A 20508-nucleotide genomic window follows, 5' to 3' on the forward strand; every position below is an offset into this window, starting at 1 on the left:
AGACATTCTCTCTCTCTTAGTCTGTATTTTAATTAGTGTGTGTGTGTGTTTGTGTGTGTGTGTGTTATCCATCTGTGTTTGCTCGTAGGGTGGATGCATAACTGGACTGAATCCACATTCAGCCTTGTCCAACATTAAAAACAAATATAATCTAAAATGCACCGAACATGAATGAATATTTAGTAACGCCGTCTAGGATGATCCCCTTCTTCCGTGTTCGAAACCTCGCGGATGTGCGTGTTATCATACGTGTTTAAAGAAAACTGAACAGCGAGACGGTCTTATCGCCAATAAATAATTTGAAAGCAAATTCGAATAATTCTAAGCTCTGATAGGACAAGCGCTTTGGAATGTTCCGTAGATTCTAAAGTGATGTGGCAAGTTGCCATGTTGCCCGGCAACCGTAAACAGTCGGCTGTACAGATCGTCGATGCTGTGATTATTTTTAATAAAAAATAAAAGTCCTTTCAAGGACTTTTGACGGTGCAGATGTTCTTGAAGTTCATAGTGTATGTTAAAAAACATATCTGCCAGTGAAAATTAAACTTAGAAAGTAACGTTCGATGGCTTGCTCAGCAGTGGACGCTCTGCAGTAAATGGGTGCCGTCGGAGTTAGAGTCCAAACTGCTGTTAAAAACATCTCAGTAATCCACAGCACTCCAGTCTAAGAGAAAAGCTGTGTGTTTGCATCTTTTTAACGTCAAACCTCTGCTTCCAACTCCTTCCTTTCTCCTCAAAATACACCCACATAACTGTTTTGGCTTGTAATCGATGCTTGATCTGTGCATGTTTAATTCCTGATTCAAATTGAGACGACTTTGTCGCTGGAGAATACAACAGTATGGATAATCTAATCATAATTTAGCAAAGCATTAAACACCTTAAGTAATGGATTACTTGTGGGTTATTGTGGCGTTTTCAGCAGCTGTTTGGACTTTCTGACGGCACCCATTCACCGCAGAGGATCCATTGGTGGCTAAGCGATTTCATGCAACATTTCTCCAATTCATCTACATCTTTGATGGTCTTAGGGTGAATATATTTACTGCAAATGTTGATTTTTGGGTAAAGTGTTCCTTTTAGTTAAGTGTAAGTGTAAGTGTTCTTGACTGGCAAGGAAGCAAATGCATTAGATATTTCTACTCAAAAACACGAAGTAACATAAACATTATCTGCCTGTAAACAGTCATTTACGACGCCCCGCGGCCTAAACACACTCTAGAGATCAACGCTAACGCTGAGAGCAGCGCGCTAACACGCCGCCGCATGTGTGCCGGAGCAGGTTCTCGCTCTATCGTGTCCTGTCTGTCTGAAGGGCGCTGGAACGTAGAGTTTCTTCTGTCAGGGGTCAGAGGTGAGTGTGCGCCGACTCACTGACCTGAGACTCGATCGGCTTAATTAAAGACTTTGTGGGTGGCTAAATGCCTCGTCTTTTGAGCTGTGATGATAAATGAGCCGCGACAGAGAGAGTTTCTAATGTTCATCTGACTGGACTGACTGCATTCCTGCTCCACCGCACGCCAAACACTCGAGCGTTTACACACCTGTTATGCAGGTGTAAGAGCGGATGAATATTTATATCGAGATCCCAGGCCCTGCACGATCCTGTCTTCCATTACGATTAACGCATGAAGATGCAGACGTATGAAGTCATTAAATCAATTTTCACCGCCTCGCTTTCACGCAACGGCAGACAGTTTCATCCGAAGCGGATCAACGCGTTGACTTGTACGGAAACGTTTTTTGGACATAGGTCGAAATGTCCGAAAATGATAATGTTCTTATGAGTCTCTTCTGCTCGCCGAGGCGGCATTAGTCGTTTTTAGCCTAAAGCAATGTTCCTTTGTTTCGTTTTTTCATTTAACTACATATAACAGTAAGTAAATTATTTATGCATGTATTAAAGGAAGGCTGATAGACAAAATAGAATTATGAAGAGAAGTGGTCCAACACCCGAGCCCTGAGGCACTCCGCTAGCTGGGATACCTCACCTACTGAATCTTCAGCATCATACTCCGTTCTTATTGCTGCTCAAGAAACATCTCTGATGTTCTACATTTAAAGAAATTGTGATATATTTAGTTACTTTGGTATTTTCTGATGAAAGTAAAGCCCAAACAGTTTCGTGAGCCTGTGAATGTCTTCGGCGTCGCATGATGGATTCGATGCATGTTAGTTCGAAAAGCCTAATAATTTGTTTAAGCGTTAAAATCGGCCTTCTTATGTGCTCTGGTGATGTTCAGCAGGTCATTCGATCAGGTTTGTCGAAAGACGGGCGAAAGTTGCAGAAAGAGGAAGAGTGTGCCGGAGAGAAATTGTGAGGGCAGGAACAGGTACGTCCAGTCTGAACCGCCCGAATGTGACACACCTGTTTCAGGGGGCGGAGTCACAGCGGCTGACAGGCAACCATAACACAAGACCTCGACGGCTCAAAGACACACAGACGCAGAGACCAAACACACACACGCAGCACGCGGGATGTTCAAGAAGAAGGAATACAGTCTCGTCAAGGCCGGACAGTAAGTTCCCGTCGGTTCCCGTTCCTCTCATGTGATGTTTATACCTGTAACAAGAGCATTGTGGGTCATTAGATCACAGACACACACCTGAATGAATGACAGATCGGTCTAAAGGCGTATAGAGTAGAAACAGAATGCCGTTTCTGCATTATAGCTGAGAGTCGGATTTATCTTTATGGCAGGGCAGGGCTGTACCTCACACACGGGTCACTGAGTGAGCTGCATGTTTTATTAGGGGCAGCGTATCACGAAACCGGCGTTATTGCAAAATAATTCATGACGGGCTGATCCTTGTCTTTGGCTGATAGTGATTGGACCTGACTGTCCTGATTGTTACGTGACTAATCAACACAAAAAATTCAACAAATAGAACGTGAATGCCGAAATTAATTTATTTCGTGACTAGAAAAACCGGTAGCAGATGTTGCGTTGCCTGACGAAGAAGAAAAGCGTGTAATAATCTTATTTGCTAATATGCATTAATCGTTGTTCATTTACATGATGTACCTGAGCTGGCGTGAACTAGCAATGAACAACTGTATTTGATAAATGCATTTATTGTAAAATACATTTTTCTGTCATGTTGAACAGAAAGATTCCTCTAGATTAAATAGCATATATTAAACATATGCACGTGTAATGCTATATAACTATTGGGACCTTGGTTTAAAATGTGATGCACGTTTTTTTTCAGCGATGTTGGACAGAAGGGTAAACGGATCATTTGAATAAGCTTTAATTTAATTAAGATTTTTACGATATTTTGGGTATTGGAACGGAATGCATTTCTCAATCATTGCCTCTGGGCCTTTGTTATAAAGCGTTAACGAAAGCCTAATTGAAGATGCAGATATTTGACCCTGGAGCCAATCAGAGCGCAGGATTCTGTGTGTACTGTTTGGGATGGGACATTAACTGCAGCGTATTCTGAGTAAATGAGTTCATGTGTCATATATACAAACCTGACGGGAGAGATATGGATGCTGTAGGAGATGGGTTATCAGACTCTGACAGCAGCAGCAGACACACCTCTTGTTTAATTATTACACATGCATGCAGGATTTTTTTTGGCATTATTAATTATGCACTAGGTGATTTAAAAACGGTGGAACATCATGTTTTATTCATATAAATTTTGCATACCCTTACATAAATTTATTCTGCTGAACAAAACAAGTTCATGTTTAGTCCGAAGGCATCTTTTGGTATCTTGGTATCTAGACATACAGTACATGTTGAACAGGAAAAGAAATATAAGTCAAGACAGCAAATTTAATTTAATTTAATTTAATTTATATATTGTTTTTACATATTGTTTTATATTTATTATTTTTGTTTTTCTTTTACAAATTACATTTTTCATTTTATTTTATATTATTTTTATCACATTATTATTATACATGTTTTATGTTTATAATTTATTAAATATATTTAATTACATATGTATTATATGTTCTGTTTTTTTAATCATTTCTTTTATTTTATACATTTCATTTTATTTCTAAATATTTTTCTAAATGTAATTTAATACGAAATATTAAATCGAATAATAATATCTTTGGGGGTATTATATTTTATTTGGACATTTATTTTTAAAAAGGTTATGTTTGATTGTTCACTGTTAGCTCATGTTCATTCCGAGTGCATTAACTGCTAACAAGCACAACTGTTGATTTTAATAATGCATTAGTAAACCAAGATTAATAAACGAATTAAAAACTATTTTTAGTTCATGGGTAGTTAAGTAATGTTAACTAATGAATCCCCTGTGTCACCAATATAAATTCTGTCCAGTTTTGTTACTTAACAAATAAAAGTGTGGTTATTTTCTAGGTTTGTGTGGGTTTATTTTAAATTAAGTGCTGAAACTGTGTTAAATTAAAAAGTCTTACAAAATTACTCTTTATTATTTAATAAAATAATAAATAATCATTACAAAGAATTTTCAGTTTTCACCCAATTACATCCAGAAACGTTTTGGCCCAGAATTGTTATTTCGGTGCATCCCTAATATAGATATTTATTATGTTATTCCCGTTCGTTTTCCCCGTCGGCCTGAAGGTACAGTGTGTGTGTGTTCTGTGTGAGTCATGTCTATTATTGGACACTGAAGTGTTCGTGTTTGTGTGTGTTTCCTTGTATCCTGTGTGAGCCACTCTTGTGTTCAGGATCAGCCCGGGTAAAGATGGGTGTGTTGTTTAAAGCACAAGTTCTCTGTGTGTGTGTGTGTGTGTGTGTGTGTGTGTGTGTGTGTGTGTGTGTGTGTGTGTTTGTAGTAGGAGGTGTGTGTTTGACCCAGAATGTAATTGTATGTTAATCAGTGTGAGTTATTCTCTTCCTCATGCTGATGCGTCAGTGATTGTTGCGATTGATTGATGGTTAATTGTTTCTGAATGGGATGAATTTGCGTTTGTGTTTGAGCTCAAGCAGGAACAGAAGAATAAACGTTCGTTTCATTAATCGTTTGAATGCCGAGGTGTGTGTGGCGTGTCAGTTTCACCACACAGTCACTTCCTCTCATTATTAAAACACTCTCAGTCCGTTCTACACTTTATATTTATTCATGCATTTTTGTGTGTGTGAATATGTATGTCTATATGTCTTTCTTTGTTTCCTTAAGTGGTAAATATGATCATTGCATTAATTAATTTTTTAAGTACAATACACACCTTTAATATCATAGTTGTTTTATAACTTTTATATATATATATTTTTTATATAAATTACAATAAATTATACATTTTTATCTGGTGATCGTAATAATTTTACGAATATTTTGAAAACAAATTTCTATATAATATTTGTCAGAATATTTAATTACATTTTAATTTGTCCATAATTAATTTATTCATTCATATTGTGAATATTATGGATTTTACGGACAAATAGACATTTTTAATATTTATCGATTTTTCTCTGTTTTTATCCCCTTGATTTGATCGATTGATTTTTTTTTTCTCCCCACATGACAAGTAAAGCCTGACAAGTAAAGTTTTACCACGAATACTTCATGCAGTCTCTCAGTATCAATAATAACGGCGCGGTGTTGTTGAATGCCACAGAGGTGAGCGGCGACACCTGCACAAACCGCCCAGATCCGTTCTCAGAAGCGTCTGACCTTTGACCTGTAATCAGCCGCACACTTAAAGTGTGTAAAGACAGAGATTCAGGGTGTGACTTTAATACAGCTGCAGCAGAGATTCCTCAAGAATTCCCAGAGTTCCACCTCAACATTCCACAGACACGCCCACACACCTGTCAATCACTTTCTTCCAGTCTCTCTCTCTCTCTCTCTCTCTCTCTCTTTTTCTTAGGAGGGTGTGACACCGTTGCGTAAACGACTGCAGGAATGTCAGCACAATAAACACACTGATGAGCTCGCCGAGCGAGTGACTGACAGACATCTCTCTTATGTTTTCTTCCGTTCAGGTCGCAGGCCAATGACATGCTGGCTGTGACTACACGCCTGCAGCAGAACGCCGACCAGGTGGAGAAGAATGTCCTGCTGGCCGACAAACTGCTGCTGGAGGCAAGAAGCGTGCGCACGCACACACACACACACACACACACACACACACATATATATAAAGTTCAGTCATTAAAGTCTAGATGGTGCAGGCTGATAGCTCTTAAAGGGTTAGTTCACCCCAAAGTGAAGATTCTGCCATTAATGACTCACCCCCATGTCTTTCCAAAGACCTTTGTTCATCTTCTGGACACAAATGAGGATATTTTTGATTAAATCAGAGAGCCATCTGACCCTGTATAGACAGCAACGCAACTAAGATGTTCCAGAAACGTAGTAAATACATTGATTCAACATTGATTGCGAAGAAAACAAAAAAAACCCCACCATTCTTCTCCCCCCGAGTTACATCTTCTGCCATTTTAGAGAGCATCAAAGGAGATCAGGAAGCATCAAGAAAAATGGCCAAAAGTTTGCCCAAAAAACTAAGCGTCGTAAAACTGAAGTTGAACCACTGACGTCACATGGACTGTTTTACGTTGTACGTTTCTAGAGCTGGGAACATCTCAGTTGTGTTGCTGTCTACAGAGGGTCTGATTTTATCAAAAATATCTTACTTGTGCTCTGAAGATGGGTTTGGAACAACTTGGGGGAGTGTAATTAATGACAGAGTTTTCTTTTTGGTTCATGTTGCATAGACAGCCAATGAGCGTGCTGCGATACATTTAAATGCCTGGTAGTGGTTCACTAGAACAGTTACCCTTCCCGTTCCCCAGCTCCACCTGTACAGATCTGCAGTAGATCTGATGACACTGCACTGATGATGCATTAGATGATTAAAGTGTCAATTTTGTCATTAATCGCTTACCCTCACATCCTTCAAACCCGCTTTGTTCATCCTCGTAACACAGTTTAAGATATCATGGATGAAAACCGGGAGTCTTGTGACTGTCCCATTGACTGCCAAGGCGCAGAAAAGTACGAAATACGCCATCTGAATGCTCCTTTTGCCATCAGTGGTTCAACCATAATGTTATGAAGCTATGAATATTCAACCGTAATGTCACCGTAGCACCATTTTGCAAATTTCGACCTGCTGTACAAAACTTAGCCCGAATGAATTTGCTAAATTTGACTTTTTATTTATATACATTACTTCATTTGTTTATTATTTACTGTTATTCACAATTTATTGTTATTATTTAGAATTGTGTGATTTGCTTATTTTTATGTACATTTAATGTCATACAGTGGTGTGAAAAAGTGTCGGCCCCCTTTTTGTCATTTTTTTTGTATTTTTGTCTCTCTTAAGTTTAAATATTAATCAAAGATAACACATGTAAACACAGCATTCGGGTTTTTAAAACAAAATCCAAACCCACACGGCCCTGTGTGAAAAAGTGCTTGCCCCCTAAACCTAATAACTTAGCAGCAACGACTGCAATCAAGCGTTGAGCAATGACTCTGTTTCAGCGCTGTGGAGGACTTTTGGTCGACTCATCTTTGCAGAATTGTTGTAATTCAGACACATTGGAGGGTTTTCAAGCATGAACTGCCTTTCTAAGGTCATGTCACAGCTTCTCGACAGGATTCACTCTAGGCCTAGGCCACTCCAAAGTCTTGCTGGTGTGTTTTGGATCAATGTCCTGAACCCAAGTTCGCTTCAGCTTGAGGTCACCAACAAACATTGTCCTACAGGATTTTCTGGTAGACAGCAGAATTCATGGTTTTATCACAGCAAGTCTTTCAGGTCCCGAAGCAGCAAAACAGCCCCACATCATCACCATATTTTACTGTTGGTGTGTTGTTCTTTTTCTGAAATGCTGTCTTTGACACTAGATGTAGTGGGACACCCAACCTCAGTCCACCTCAGTATTTTCCCAAATGTCTTGGGGATCTTCAGTATGTTTTTTGGCAAAACTGAGACAAGCCTTTATGTGCTTTTTGCTCAGCAACTCTTCCATGCAGGCCATTTTTTCCTTAGTCTCTTTCTTATGGTGGAGTCATGAAGACTGACCTTAACTGAGGCAAGTGAGGCTTGAATGTTGCTGTCTTTAGTGAGGTCTTGAATGAGTCGTCGCTGTGCTCTTGGGGTAAGTTCGGTCGGCCGATTCCTCCTAGGAAGGCTCACCACTGTCTCATGTTTTCGCCATTTGTGGATAACGGCTCTCACTGTGATCCGCTGCAATCCCTTAGAAATGGCTTTATAACCAATCTTTGACAAATCTCAATTACTTTCTCATTTGTTCCTGAATTTTTTGGGATTTCAAAACGATGTGTAGCTTTTGAGGATCTTTTGGTCCACTTCACTTTGTCAGGCAGGTCCTATTTAAGTGGTTTCTTCAGTAATCAGGCCTGGGTGTGGATAGAGAGATTGATTTTTTTTTTTAGGTCAATTTTTGACGATTTTGAAGATTTGAAGTTAAACTGTTAAGCTAGCGTCTCTAAGCTCTGTGTGTTTGTGTGTGTTGTATGTGCGATCAGGATCTGGAGAGCAAGCGCGCCGGCACTCCCCTCAAACAGCAGGGTCCGGCCGCGGAGAACCTGTCTCAGGCCGAGATCTTACTGAAGGACCTCTTCATGGACGTCAGCAAAGCCAAAAAACTGCAGCACCCTCAGGCCAGCGAGATCGAGCTGGAGTGAGTCACAAACACAAAAACACACACCGTACGCTCGAGGGATCTCTCGGCACTAACGCTTTCCTCCCGTGTGTGTGTGTGTGTGTGTAGCGTGAGTAACCTGCACGAGCGCTGGTCCAAATACTGCAGCACCTACAGAGATCTGTACGGCCAGCTCCACGAGCTCTACCTGCCGCCGGGAGTCGACTGGAGCAAGCTGCTGGCGGACAAACAGGTGCGTAAACTCTGGCATGAAAATACAATACAATAATATAATAATTGCATGCAGCATTATAACAATCATAATAACGTTGAACGTTAAATATTTTTTAAATAATATTTTGACTGATAAATGAATAAACAATAGATTTAGGCAAAAACAAACGAGATTAGAGTGAAACAAAAACAATAACTAAATTATATAAAGACGCAAGAATGTTAGATTAAAATAAAACAAATAAAGAAATGAATGAAAAAACACATTAGCAAAATATCATGAAAATAGATTTAACAGATTTCTGAATAGAAACATTTTTTTTTTTCCAAATAATATTTTTGATATATTTGTAATATTAGGCCTTTTGTTGTAAAATTAAGCCTTTATACAGTTATATAAGAGATAATACAGCTGCCTCATGTTTGGGAGTTGGTGGCTTCTAAAAGATGGAAAACGGCTTTTAAAGCAACGGAACCAAAACACAGATCTGAAGAAGCTTTCATCAAACACCAAGAGCTCTAGCCATCTCCAAACAGCTCTAGAGACGGCTCTGAAGCCAAGAGTTTCTGAAGAAGCTTCATTTGAGTGTGTGTGTATGTGTGTGTGTGTGTGTGTTTCAGAAGCTGATTCAGGGAGATGTTTATGGTCCGACTTTGTCTGATGTGGAGAAACAGATCGCAGCCCATAACATCCTGCATAAACAGATGGAGGCGTATCGCTCGGCCCTGGAGAACAGCGCTGTAAGTCACACACACACACACACACACACACACACACACACACACATTGGTTTTCGTGGTTTATGAGGACTCTCAATAAGCGTAACAGTTTTTGTACTGTACAAACTGTATTTTCTATTGCTCTACACCTAAACCTACCCTTTACCCCATTTTTAGATTTTCAAAAAAACCCCAAAATGTTATATTTTTTAAAGCACTTTGAATAATGGCCACATAGACATAAACCACCTACAAAATAGTTTGATGACATTATATAAACCCTATAAACCACAAAAACCAACACACAGACACACAGTAAACAAAAACACAGAATAAGTGTGTAATATTAAAAAAACTGATATTTCACGCTTCATAGTAATGATTCATTCGGTAACATTAATGCAGCAGGCAAAGCGCTGAACAATTCCATAATTTTACTAAATAAAAATTGTCAGCTCATCTCAGTTCTTGGTGAATTAACTAACGCAAACAGATTTTAAAAATGCATCAGTAAATGATTCAACTCTTTAATTAGTAACATATACATTAAGTTTACAGTGCTGTGTGGTTTATTATTAGCTAATGTTAAACGCGTTATTGCAAAGTACAATTTTATGCAACTTTATCAACTTATATCATCCTTATAGTTAGATGTCAGTATTATATAATAGTTTTAATATTATTAATACTGATATCTAATATAGAGTGGACTTCAACATTTTTCTTTGCTCACAGGACAACTCGTCCGCTCTACAGAAGCAGTACGCAGATGTACAGGTAAGACTTTCTGAAATCTGATTTACATGAATGCTTTTATAAAGTCGTGTGAAGTGGGTCTGCAGCGTGTGTGTGTGTGTGTGTGTGTGTGTGCAGGAGGCGAGCGAGCAGCGCCGGCAGCATCTGGCGTCTCTCTATGAGTTCATGCACAGCTGCAGTAGAGAGCTGCTGTATCTGAGCGAGCAGCAGCAGAAGATCATCAGCAGAGACTGGAGCGAGCGCCTGGTAGACAGCGCCGGGGTGCGCATGGACTACGAGGTGAGAGCCAGCATTTAAAGAGACAGCTCGCCCAAAAATCACACTTCACTCACTCCCGAGTTCAAACCTGTAACAGTTCATTCTTCTGCTGAACACAAAAGAAGAACGTTGGCAACCAAACCGTTCCTGGTCTCCCTTGACTTTTACAGTATTTTCTTTATCCTTGCTGTGGAAGTCAATGGCTTTCATCAGCTGTTTGGTTACCAACGTTCATCAGAATATCTTCTGGATATTTTTCACTTCAGTCTTTACGTGAAAGATTTTAATGAATGTTTTTCAGAGGTTCAAGAACAACGGTCTGCTGTCACACGAGAGGGAAGTGAGCAAACTACAGGAGGACGCCTACGCTCTGATTGATGACAAACACCCCGGGTCAGCCGCTGTTAAGGTATTCTTTCACTTGTTCGTTCATTCGTTCACTCAGTGATTCATTTATTCATTCGTTTGTTTGTTTGTTGGTTCGTTCATTCAGTCAGTCAGTGATTCATTCATTCATTCAGTCAGTAATTCATTCATTCATTCATTCATTCATTCAGTCAGTCAGTGATTCATTCATTCATTCAGTCAGTAATTCATTCATTCATTCATTCATTCATTCAGTCAGTCAGTGATTCATTAATTCATTCAGTCAGTGATTCATTCATTCATTCAACCAGTCAGTAATTCATTCATTCATTCATTCAGTCAGTAATTCATTCATTCATTCATTCAGTCAGTCAGTGATTCATTCACTCATTCATTCATTCAGTCAGTCAGTCAGTGATTCATTAATTCATTCAGTCAGTGATTCATTCATTCATTCAACCAGTCAGTAATTCATTCATTCATTCATTCATTCATTCAGTCAGTCAGTGATTCATTCATTCATTCAATCAGTCAGTAATTCATTCAGCCAGTCAGTCAGTGATTCATTCATTCATTCATTCATTCAATCAGTCAGTAATTCATTCGTTCATTCAGTCAGTCAGTGATTCAGTCATTCATTCATTCAGTCAGTCGGTAATTCATTCATGCATTCATTCATTTATTCATTCAGTCAGTCAGTTATTGATTGATTCATTCATTGATCCATTCAGTGATTCATTCATTCATTGGTTCAGTCAGTCAGTTATTGATTGATTCATTCATTGATCCATTCAGTGATTCATTCATTCATTGGTTCAGTCAGTCAGTCAGTGATTCAATCATTCGTTCATTCAGTCAGTGATTCATTCATTCAGTCAGTGCGTCAGTCAGTCGGTCAGTAATTCATTCATTGGTTCAGTCAGTCAATCAATGATTCATTCATTAGCTTGCTTAGAAGTTTGTCTATTCATTGAATAATTTGTTTTTATTACATATTCATTTTCATTTATTATTATCTTTTCAGTTCATTTAATAATTTCCTGACTAATCGTTCATTCATTGTTCACTCATTAAGCTCTTTATTTTTTTGTCAGTTTATTCACTTATATATTTTTTTATAAACATGCATTCATGCATTCGTCAGTTCGTTCAGTTATTTCCCTCACTAGTGTATCAATTCATTGAACAATTAACTGTCAATTCACTTGCTTATTTGTTCATTTACTCACATATTTATTCAGTTGTTTTGTTTGTTTAGTTTGTTGATTTGTTCATTCAATCACAGACACATTGATTCATGAATCAATTATTTGTTCATTCAATCATTTTGGATAATTCACTCACTTGTTCATTTAATTTATTTGCGACTTTGTTGTTAGCCTCTGATTCATTCAAACCCTGCGTGGCTCTGAGTGAGTCTTGCTGTCACTGATTCACTGAATCAAGGTGATTCTCGTGTGTTTCAGGCGTACAGCGCAGACGTGTCCAGAGAGTGGCAGCGATTCCTGAATCTGTGTCTGTGTCAGGACACACACCTGGACAACGTGGAGGCATACAAGAAAGTACGCAAACACACACACACACACACACACACACAAGACACGAGAAGCGAGATTCAGACCAGCGTTTACTTAAACAATGCGTGCTTTAATCTCAGTATCAGCTGGATTTGGAGACGTTCACCGAGTCGCTGAAGAGAATCAAATCCACGACGGAACCATCAGCGCTGAACAACATGAGCAACCCTGAGATCCTGCTGACGCTGGAGGTCAGGTGGAGGTCACGCACACTGCGATATATTAATAATCCAGTTTAATTAACGAGTGTGTTTGTGTGCAGGGCGAGGAGAGGTCCATCATGAGGAACGAGCAGCGTCTGGCGGATCTGAGCGAGCTCTGCACCAGCATCGCTCCTCTACACCTGCGCCGGAGCACCGCTAACAACCCCATCAGCGCCATCGCCCTGTGCGACTGGAGCACTGACAAGGTGACATCCTTTTTTGACCCAGATTAATCATTTTGCTCTGCAAGCATTGGCGAACGAATTAACCAAAAGTGACTGTGAAGACATTTGTAATGCTAAACACGTCTCTACTGCAGGGCTCTGTGAAAAGAGGCGACAAGGTCACGCTGGTCTCTGATCCCAGAGAGGAGGTCTGGGAGGTGAAATCCAGCGCCGGAGAGACCAAGCTCGTCCCAGGAGTGTGCTTCCTCATCCCGCCGCCTGATTCAGCAGCCATCAACAAGGTGGAGAGGTAAGAATGCTCCTGAGACGCAGGAAGTGCAGATGTAGTTCTCCAAGCTGCTTCCTATTTTAACATTCCCGTGTTTCTGTCTTGTGTCCAGTCTGAGCAGGGATTTCTCAGATGTGAAGAGGACAAGGTCAGCTCTACAGACCCAGGTCAAGACACCGACCGTGGAAGTCATGCCGTTCGTAAAACAAGGTCTCAAATACTATTATAGTTGTTGTTTTTTATAATTATGTGTATATATATATATATATATATATATATGTATTTTGGCTTAAAACAACAATATAAGGTGGCACTGTACCTGTTTGTTAAGTTTATTTCAGTTAATGTATATTTTATTTCAAATCTTTTTTTAAGGTTCTACTTTCACTTAAAAGAAGAGTTCACTCAAAAGAAAGGCCTTTTGTAAAAATATACCATGAGATGTTGTTTAAGTGTTTCTTCATCAGATTTGAAGAAATGTAGCATTACATCACTCAGCAACGGATGCTCTGCGGTGAATGGGTGCCGTCAGAATGAGAGTCCAACTGTTAACTGATGTTTGGACTGTCCTTCCGACGGCACCCATTCACCGCAGAGGATCCGTTGCAGAGAAAGTGATGCAATGCAGCATTTCTCCAAATCTGATAAAGAAACAAACTCAACTACATCTTAAATGACCCAAAGTTGATTTTGTCATTGAAAATTTGAGCCGAAAATGATGTGTTTTCTCCTGGCAGTTGCTGTGGCCACCGTTCCTGACAACGCAAAGGCTGGCCTCATCGACGGTCGACTGGAACAGATCTATTTGGACCTGCTGAAGTTAGAGAAGGACATCCAGAACAGAATGAGGTCTCCGTTAGATCGCACTGCACCCATCGGAGATCTGTCAGCCAGAATCAAAGACCAGGATGTAAGAGCGAGAAACAAAACCAGGAGATTTTTGACTAAATGTGATTTTAAAAAATGCTGGATAACATAGTTAGTATAAAACACTGACTGACTTCCAATGGTTTAATCTCTCCAGAGTTTTGTCACGATTCTGAAGAAACTGGAGGCAGAGAAAGCATCGGCTCAAAGGGAGATGGAGCCCCTGATATCCCAGAAACCCCTGGGGCCCACCACATCCTCGCTGCCTCTGAAACTGAGCAAAGTCAGCAACAAGATCGACGACATCACCGCCCTCTCGGACCTCTACAACAAGAAGTAAGAATATGCGCCATACAAGCAAGGCTTCATGAAGTAATGTGGTACTACTGTTGTTTTTGGGGTCACACTATGGTAAAAACATGGGATTATTTCTTTAGGGCCACGTCTTCCATGTTCCTGGAGAAACAGATCAAGAAGGTGGACAACATGCTGACAGAGTTCGAGAATCAGTTGGTTGCAGACACTGGCATCTTAGATGAGCCCAACGCCATCCGCATCCACTCCAAGCAGCTGCAGGTGGGCACTCATTATACAAACACAATGTTTATATGAGTCTGCATCTATAATATTACAGGAATGTCTCAGCCAAAAACATACAGGAATTCTGACATCATTTAAGTTCTTAAATATACATGCATTTATTTATTATATATATATATATATATATATATATATATATATATATATATATATATATATATATATATATATATATATATAAACAGTAACAGAATACTGAAAATAAAATATATCAGTTTCCACAACAATATTAAGCAGCACATCTGTTTTCAGCATTGATAATAATCAGAAATGTTTTGTAAAATATATATTAATATCAAATCAGCATATTAGAATGATTTTTGAAGTTTAACATGTAAAATTATTTTACAGTAATTCAGTTTTTACCGTGTTTTTAACAAATAAATGCAGCCTTGGTGAGCAGAAAATCCTAACCCCAAACCTTACTAGTAGTACTCCAGGGTTTTTAACCCTTGAAAACCGAGACTTTCAAAAACGCAGCTGACCCCATTTTAGTATGAAAACTCTGGGGTTGCATTTCAGTGTAAATGGACCAAAACAGAGGCTTATACAATAACATTGTGCTCATTATTTTACCTGCAGGAATGCTCATGTGACATGCGTTTTCAGTAGTGTGGAGGTAGTGGAAGGAGATTGTCGTTTTTATTTAAAAAAAACTGCTTTAAAATAGAAAATTAACTAGTGTAAACAGTGCCTTAATGTTGAAATACAAGCAGGAATGTTTTTTAATATGGCACAACTTATTTATAATTTATACAATGTAATGATGTTTCCGTATGCATGTAATTGTTTTTCTTTAGATCATGAGCAAAGAGGTTGCATCCAAGAAAGATGACATCCAGCAGCTGAACCGTGAGCTGGAAGTCACAGAGCAGGCGTGCAGCTCTCTGCAGAAGAGCTTCCAGGAGTATTGCCCTGATATCCGCCATCAAGAGACCGAGGTCAGGCGCTTGAGGAATCGCTACTCTAACATCAACAGTCAGCTGCAGCAAAGGTGACATTTTATAAAGAGGCCTTTTCTTGTTTATGTTGACATCCTTTTGTTTGCGGAGACAAGTCTGCTTTTTTCACAATGCTACAGACTTTTGAACTCTACCATAAACTTCACAGGGCGACCCTGTTGCAAGAGGCTGTCAATAAAAATCAGGAATTTACCAATGCCATCCAGTCGCTTACTGCTTTCCTCATCAATATGCCCAATAACAAAGTTCAGCCTGGTGAAAGTGTGTCACAAATCTATGCCAAGCAAAACTCTCAGATGGTCAGTATTAATTTTTATTGGCACAGTTTTAAAACAGTTGATATTGATATTTTGTTATATCATCTTTTTTCATATGAAAACAGCTATTAGTTATTAGAATATTGACGGCTTGGTTTTGCCACTAGTTGTGTGCATCACATTTAAATTTCTTGGATACATTGAATTTGTTGAATGTAAATTTGTTTTTGGTTACAGAGAGCAGTTGAAGACATCAAGAGAAAGCAGGATGATGTAAACCGTGTGGTGAAACTTTCTCGTGAACTGCAGAGTGCTCTTAATGTACGATGGTCATCTTCAACATTTGCACATTTCACATATCAGTGCTAGTATGAATGCAAACTGTCTGTTGCTTCTGTGTCGTCAGGAGTATGAGCTGAATTCAAATAAATACAGAAGTGCATTGGGAAAACCAGAGATAAATACAAAAAGCACTGATTACATCACGCTGGCTGAAGCTGTGCAGAGGAAGGTAGGTTGCTTTGCCATTAGACCATAATACTGACTTATTGTTTATGTACATTTCTAAATATCTCTACACTTCTCTACACTCTACTTTTTAGGAAAGGGATGTTGTGAACCTTTACTCTGAAGTATCAGCACAGAATAATCAACTATTGAATCAAGTGATCTTGGCCAAGGACCTCGTCAACAAGGTACTGACTCTCAAAGCTGCAACAATCATTGGAATAAATAAAATAAGTTACTGCAAATTTTTGTTGAAGGGTCTACAGCTGCCATGAACTTTTTTAATTGAGCTAAACAAATCTTTATTTGTATTCCATGAATAGAATGATGAAATTGTGAGCCATGTGGTGGTGAGGCAACAACTTCAGATGCAAAGTCAGCAGAGAGACATGGACGAAGTTGACGGCCTGAAGCGTGAGCTGTCTGAGGAAATATCTCGCCGTAGTCATGCCGAGAATGATTTAGCCACCTACAGGAAACGGATGATGTCCCTGAAGAGTCGGAGAGGTGTGGAGCGAGTGGAAGAAAAGGAAACCGTACATTACTACCGTGATTCAAAGCTGGAGGCCGACTTGGAAGCACTGAAGATGAGGATAACTGAAGAATTCCATAAACGATCCCAACTGCAGACAGAAATTGAAATTGTCAATCAAAAAATTGTAAGTCGTGAACGAGAGATTATTGATGTAAAGCCCAAGCTGGTGACAAAAGTTCTTACAGAAATTGAGCGTGATCCCAAATTGGATATTGAAGCTACGAGGATCAGGGAGCTCATACGCAAACTAAGGGAGGAAATTCGAGTGCACGAGAGTGAAACGGTACAGATGAGAACAGAAGTTACTGTCTTGGAGACCAAGAGACCAGTAATCAAAGAGAAAGTGGTCTTGAAAGAGGTTGTGAAGCTGGAAAAAGATCCCGAAATGCTGAAATCTGTGATTATCTTGAAGAACGAGATTTCGGATGAGGCTATGAGATGCCAGAACCTGAATGATCAGATATTCCATATTAGGAGTCAGATCAATAATCTGGAGAGGATTATTCCAACTATACAGCCGAAAACTATCATCAAAGAGGTAAAAAAGGTTGAGCAGGATGCCGATCTCCTACAAGAGTCCAAGACCCTTCGTGTACACCTGGAAGAGCTCATTCGAGAATACAGTATTTTGATGAAAGAGTTCTCCAGCCTTCAGCTCCGCTACAGCCAAGTGGAGACCATCAAACAAAAGGTAGAGTTTAATGAGATCATCCATGAGATCTTTAGAATTGACCCTGAGACAGAAATGGAACTGAGACGGCTGAGAAGCGAGCTTCTTGAAATAAGCAAACGGCGTACTAGCATTGAAAATGAAATCAATGTGATCATGGTGGATCTAAAGACTCTGCGTGCCGAGAAGCCCAAGGTTGAAATAAAGGAGATGACTCGAGAGGTAGTGAAAGAAGAGAGGAGTCCTGAAATTGTCAAAGAAATTAAGAGGTTGAATGAGCAGCTTACCATTTTGAGAACCAACTATGACTCCACTATGAATCGGGTGATTCGTCTACGCAAGGACAGGGATGAGTGGAAGGCCGAAAGATCAAAGGTGGAGACCAAAGTGGTGACCAAAGAATTGATAAGGTATGAAAATGACCCTCTTCTGGAGAAGGAAGCTGAACATCTCAGGAGGGAAGTACGTGAGGAAGTTCTGCGTCGTCGAACAGTGGAGGAGAATGTTTTTGACCTTCAAAACAAGTATATTGTGCTGGAGAGACAGAAACCAGAGGAAAGGGTTGTGGTTCAAGAAATCGTACGCCTGCAGACAGATCCGAGTCAAATTCTGGCTCATGAGAGGTTAGTCAAGACATTGGAAGAGACCATCAAGGGTCGTAGGCAACTTGAACTGGAGGTACAGCAGATGAGATCTCTAGTCCTGGAGCTGGAGAAGAAGCTGGAGCTCGTGGATCGGCAGAAGAAGATCCTAATAGAGACAGAGCTGAGGCAAATCAAGGCTAGAATTTATGAACTTGAAACCTGCCCAAAGCCTGTTGAGGAAAAGATTGTTATTGAGGAGGTTTTGAAAGTTGAGAGAGACCCTACAGTCGACAAACTAATCACTGACCTTCGTACCACCCTGGAAACCGAGAGTGCCAGCTTTACTCGCCTGCAGAGAGATATTCGAAACCTCAAAATCAGGGTAGAATCCCTTACCAAAGAGAAATCTGTAGAGAGGGTCATCCACAAAGAGGTTATCAGGGTTGAGAAGGACCAAGCGGTAGAGACAGAGAGAGAAAACCTCAGAGCTCAACTTACCCAGTTGAAGAATGCTAGAGCCCTTAAAGATGAAGATCTTCTGAGACTCAACAACAAAATAACTCGAATTCAGACAACCAGAACCAATTTCTCTCAAGAGGAGACCACCTTGATTGTTTACAGGGATAGAATCAAGAAAGAGCAAAACGAACTTCTCCAGGAGTTGAGAAGACTGGAGTCTCAAAAGCAGGAGATCACCATATCTTTCCAACATCAGACCAAACTCTTGAGTGAGAGGAACCAAGTCAACAGACAAAAGACCATCAAGCTGGAGTCTGAGATCCAGCGTCTGGAGAGAGAAATCCTGGAAGTGAAAGAACTTATCAACCAGCGAGAAATCACCATCATGGACCTGCAGAAACAAGCAAAGGCAGCGCAACATACAGAGACAAACACCAGAGAGACCAACGTCTCCACCAAAATCACCATTTTGGACCCAGAGACTGGCAAAGACATGTCACCCTATGATGCCTACCTTGAAGGTCTGATTGATCGCAATCAGTACATCCACCTTCAAGAGCTTGAGTGTAGCTGGGAGGAAATCACAACCACCGGTCCTGAAGGTGAGACCACTCTTTTGCAGGATCGTAAAAGCGGAAAGCAGTACTCCATCACTACGGCCCTGCAAAATGGCAGACTGACCCAGTATGACCTTCAGCGCTACAGAGAACACAAAATGACCATTTCAGAGTTTGCTCTTCTGGTTGCAGGGGAAAAGAAATCAAAGTCCTTCCCTCCTCTAAGTACAACACAAACAACCACTGTTCAGACAATCGCTCCCACAAACTCCTCCACATTGACACGTCGCTTATCCTACTCTAGCAACGGCAACTTGAACTCGCTGGTAACCACCAGTGGAGATGAGCTCTTCCCCATTTCTGGTATCTTAGATGCCACCACAGACAGCCGCATGTCTGTACGAAGTGCCCTAACACGCAAACTGATAGATCAAGACACAGCGATGAGGCTTCTGGAAGCTCAGGCTGCCACCGGAGGTATTGTGGACCTGAACAAGAAGGACAAGCTCTCTGTTCACAAGGCAGCAGAGCGAGGATTGATCGATTCGAGCCACCTTCCAAAACTCCTCAGTGCCCAGAAGGCCTTCACTGGTTTTGAAGACCCTGTGTCCAAAGAGCGAATGTCAGTGGGAGAAGCTGCCCGCAGGGGATGGATCCCCAACGACAGTGCGGTGTGGTTCATGAAGGCACAGGTACTGACCGGCGGACTGGTAGACCCAAAACGAGCAGGTCGCATCGACATGCAGAAAGCCATTGATACAAAACTGATCGACGGATCCCTGGCCAAGCAACTTCAGGATGATTCCACCTTCGTGAAGAACGTGACCGACCCCATCAAGAAGGAAAAGATCACGTATAAGGAAGCCATGGCTCTATGCAAGAGGGACCACACCACAGGGCTGCTCCTGCTCCCAGCTGCCTCGACTGACACTGTTGATACTCCATCCTATTCCAGCTACAAATTCTCCAAAAGATAAAGACAACACGCAAGAGTAAATACAGATTCAAGTTCTGCATAGCAAGGGCGTTCTGATTCTAGGGCTTTTATCATAAACATATATAGGATAATCACTGGAGCCTTTCATACTTTGACATTTTTATCTTTTCCTGTCTTTTTTTTTTTAAATGCTCTTTCAGTTACTCATTATTTCCTGGTTAATCTTGATGAATGGGTTGTTGAATTGCTTTTTGAACTTATAATAAAAAGTCCTGTTTCATACCTACCAAGTCACCGTCTGTGTATTCATTTTTCAACTAGAATGAATTTCTAAAGTAAAGTCAATCGTTAAATGAGAACGCTCAATAGCAGGGATTCACAAACCCCTGTAGCTTCGAGACAGAATGGCAGAGGATTGATC

General features: G+C 40.2%; 2 protein-coding genes across 3 annotated transcripts in view; both read left to right on the forward strand.

Annotated features, from left to right (window-relative positions):
* The window catches only part of evplb (envoplakin b), a 29318-nt gene extending 8945 nt beyond the window's left edge, over nucleotides 1–20373 (forward strand). For both annotated transcript variants that reach the window (XM_043235015.1, XM_043235016.1), the window contains 22 exons: nucleotides 2244–2519; nucleotides 5949–6048; nucleotides 8470–8624; nucleotides 8715–8838; nucleotides 9441–9560; nucleotides 10275–10316; nucleotides 10413–10574; nucleotides 10855–10962; nucleotides 12386–12481; nucleotides 12577–12687; nucleotides 12759–12905; nucleotides 13019–13173; nucleotides 13265–13362; nucleotides 13890–14062; nucleotides 14177–14355; nucleotides 14457–14595; nucleotides 15420–15613; nucleotides 15730–15880; nucleotides 16076–16159; nucleotides 16245–16349; nucleotides 16441–16533; nucleotides 16669–20373. In XM_043235015.1, the coding sequence (XP_043090950.1) occupies nucleotides 2479–2519; nucleotides 5949–6048; nucleotides 8470–8624; nucleotides 8715–8838; nucleotides 9441–9560; nucleotides 10275–10316; nucleotides 10413–10574; nucleotides 10855–10962; nucleotides 12386–12481; nucleotides 12577–12687; nucleotides 12759–12905; nucleotides 13019–13173; nucleotides 13265–13362; nucleotides 13890–14062; nucleotides 14177–14355; nucleotides 14457–14595; nucleotides 15420–15613; nucleotides 15730–15880; nucleotides 16076–16159; nucleotides 16245–16349; nucleotides 16441–16533; nucleotides 16669–20127 (6036 nt within the window). In that variant the 5' untranslated portion in view covers nucleotides 2244–2478 and the 3' untranslated portion in view covers nucleotides 20128–20373. The remainder of the gene's footprint in view (nucleotides 1–2243; nucleotides 2520–5948; nucleotides 6049–8469; nucleotides 8625–8714; nucleotides 8839–9440; nucleotides 9561–10274; nucleotides 10317–10412; nucleotides 10575–10854; nucleotides 10963–12385; nucleotides 12482–12576; nucleotides 12688–12758; nucleotides 12906–13018; nucleotides 13174–13264; nucleotides 13363–13889; nucleotides 14063–14176; nucleotides 14356–14456; nucleotides 14596–15419; nucleotides 15614–15729; nucleotides 15881–16075; nucleotides 16160–16244; nucleotides 16350–16440; nucleotides 16534–16668) is intronic.
* LOC122341572 (tripartite motif-containing protein 16-like) overlaps nucleotides 1–20508 on the forward strand; it is a 341738-nt gene that overhangs the window by 172391 nt on the left and 148839 nt on the right. The gene's annotated exons all lie outside the window — the stretch shown is intronic.

Source organism: Puntigrus tetrazona, chromosome 3 (assembly GCF_018831695.1).
Source record: "Puntigrus tetrazona isolate hp1 chromosome 3, ASM1883169v1, whole genome shotgun sequence".
Classification (NCBI taxonomy): domain Eukaryota; kingdom Metazoa; phylum Chordata; class Actinopteri; order Cypriniformes; family Cyprinidae; genus Puntigrus; species Puntigrus tetrazona.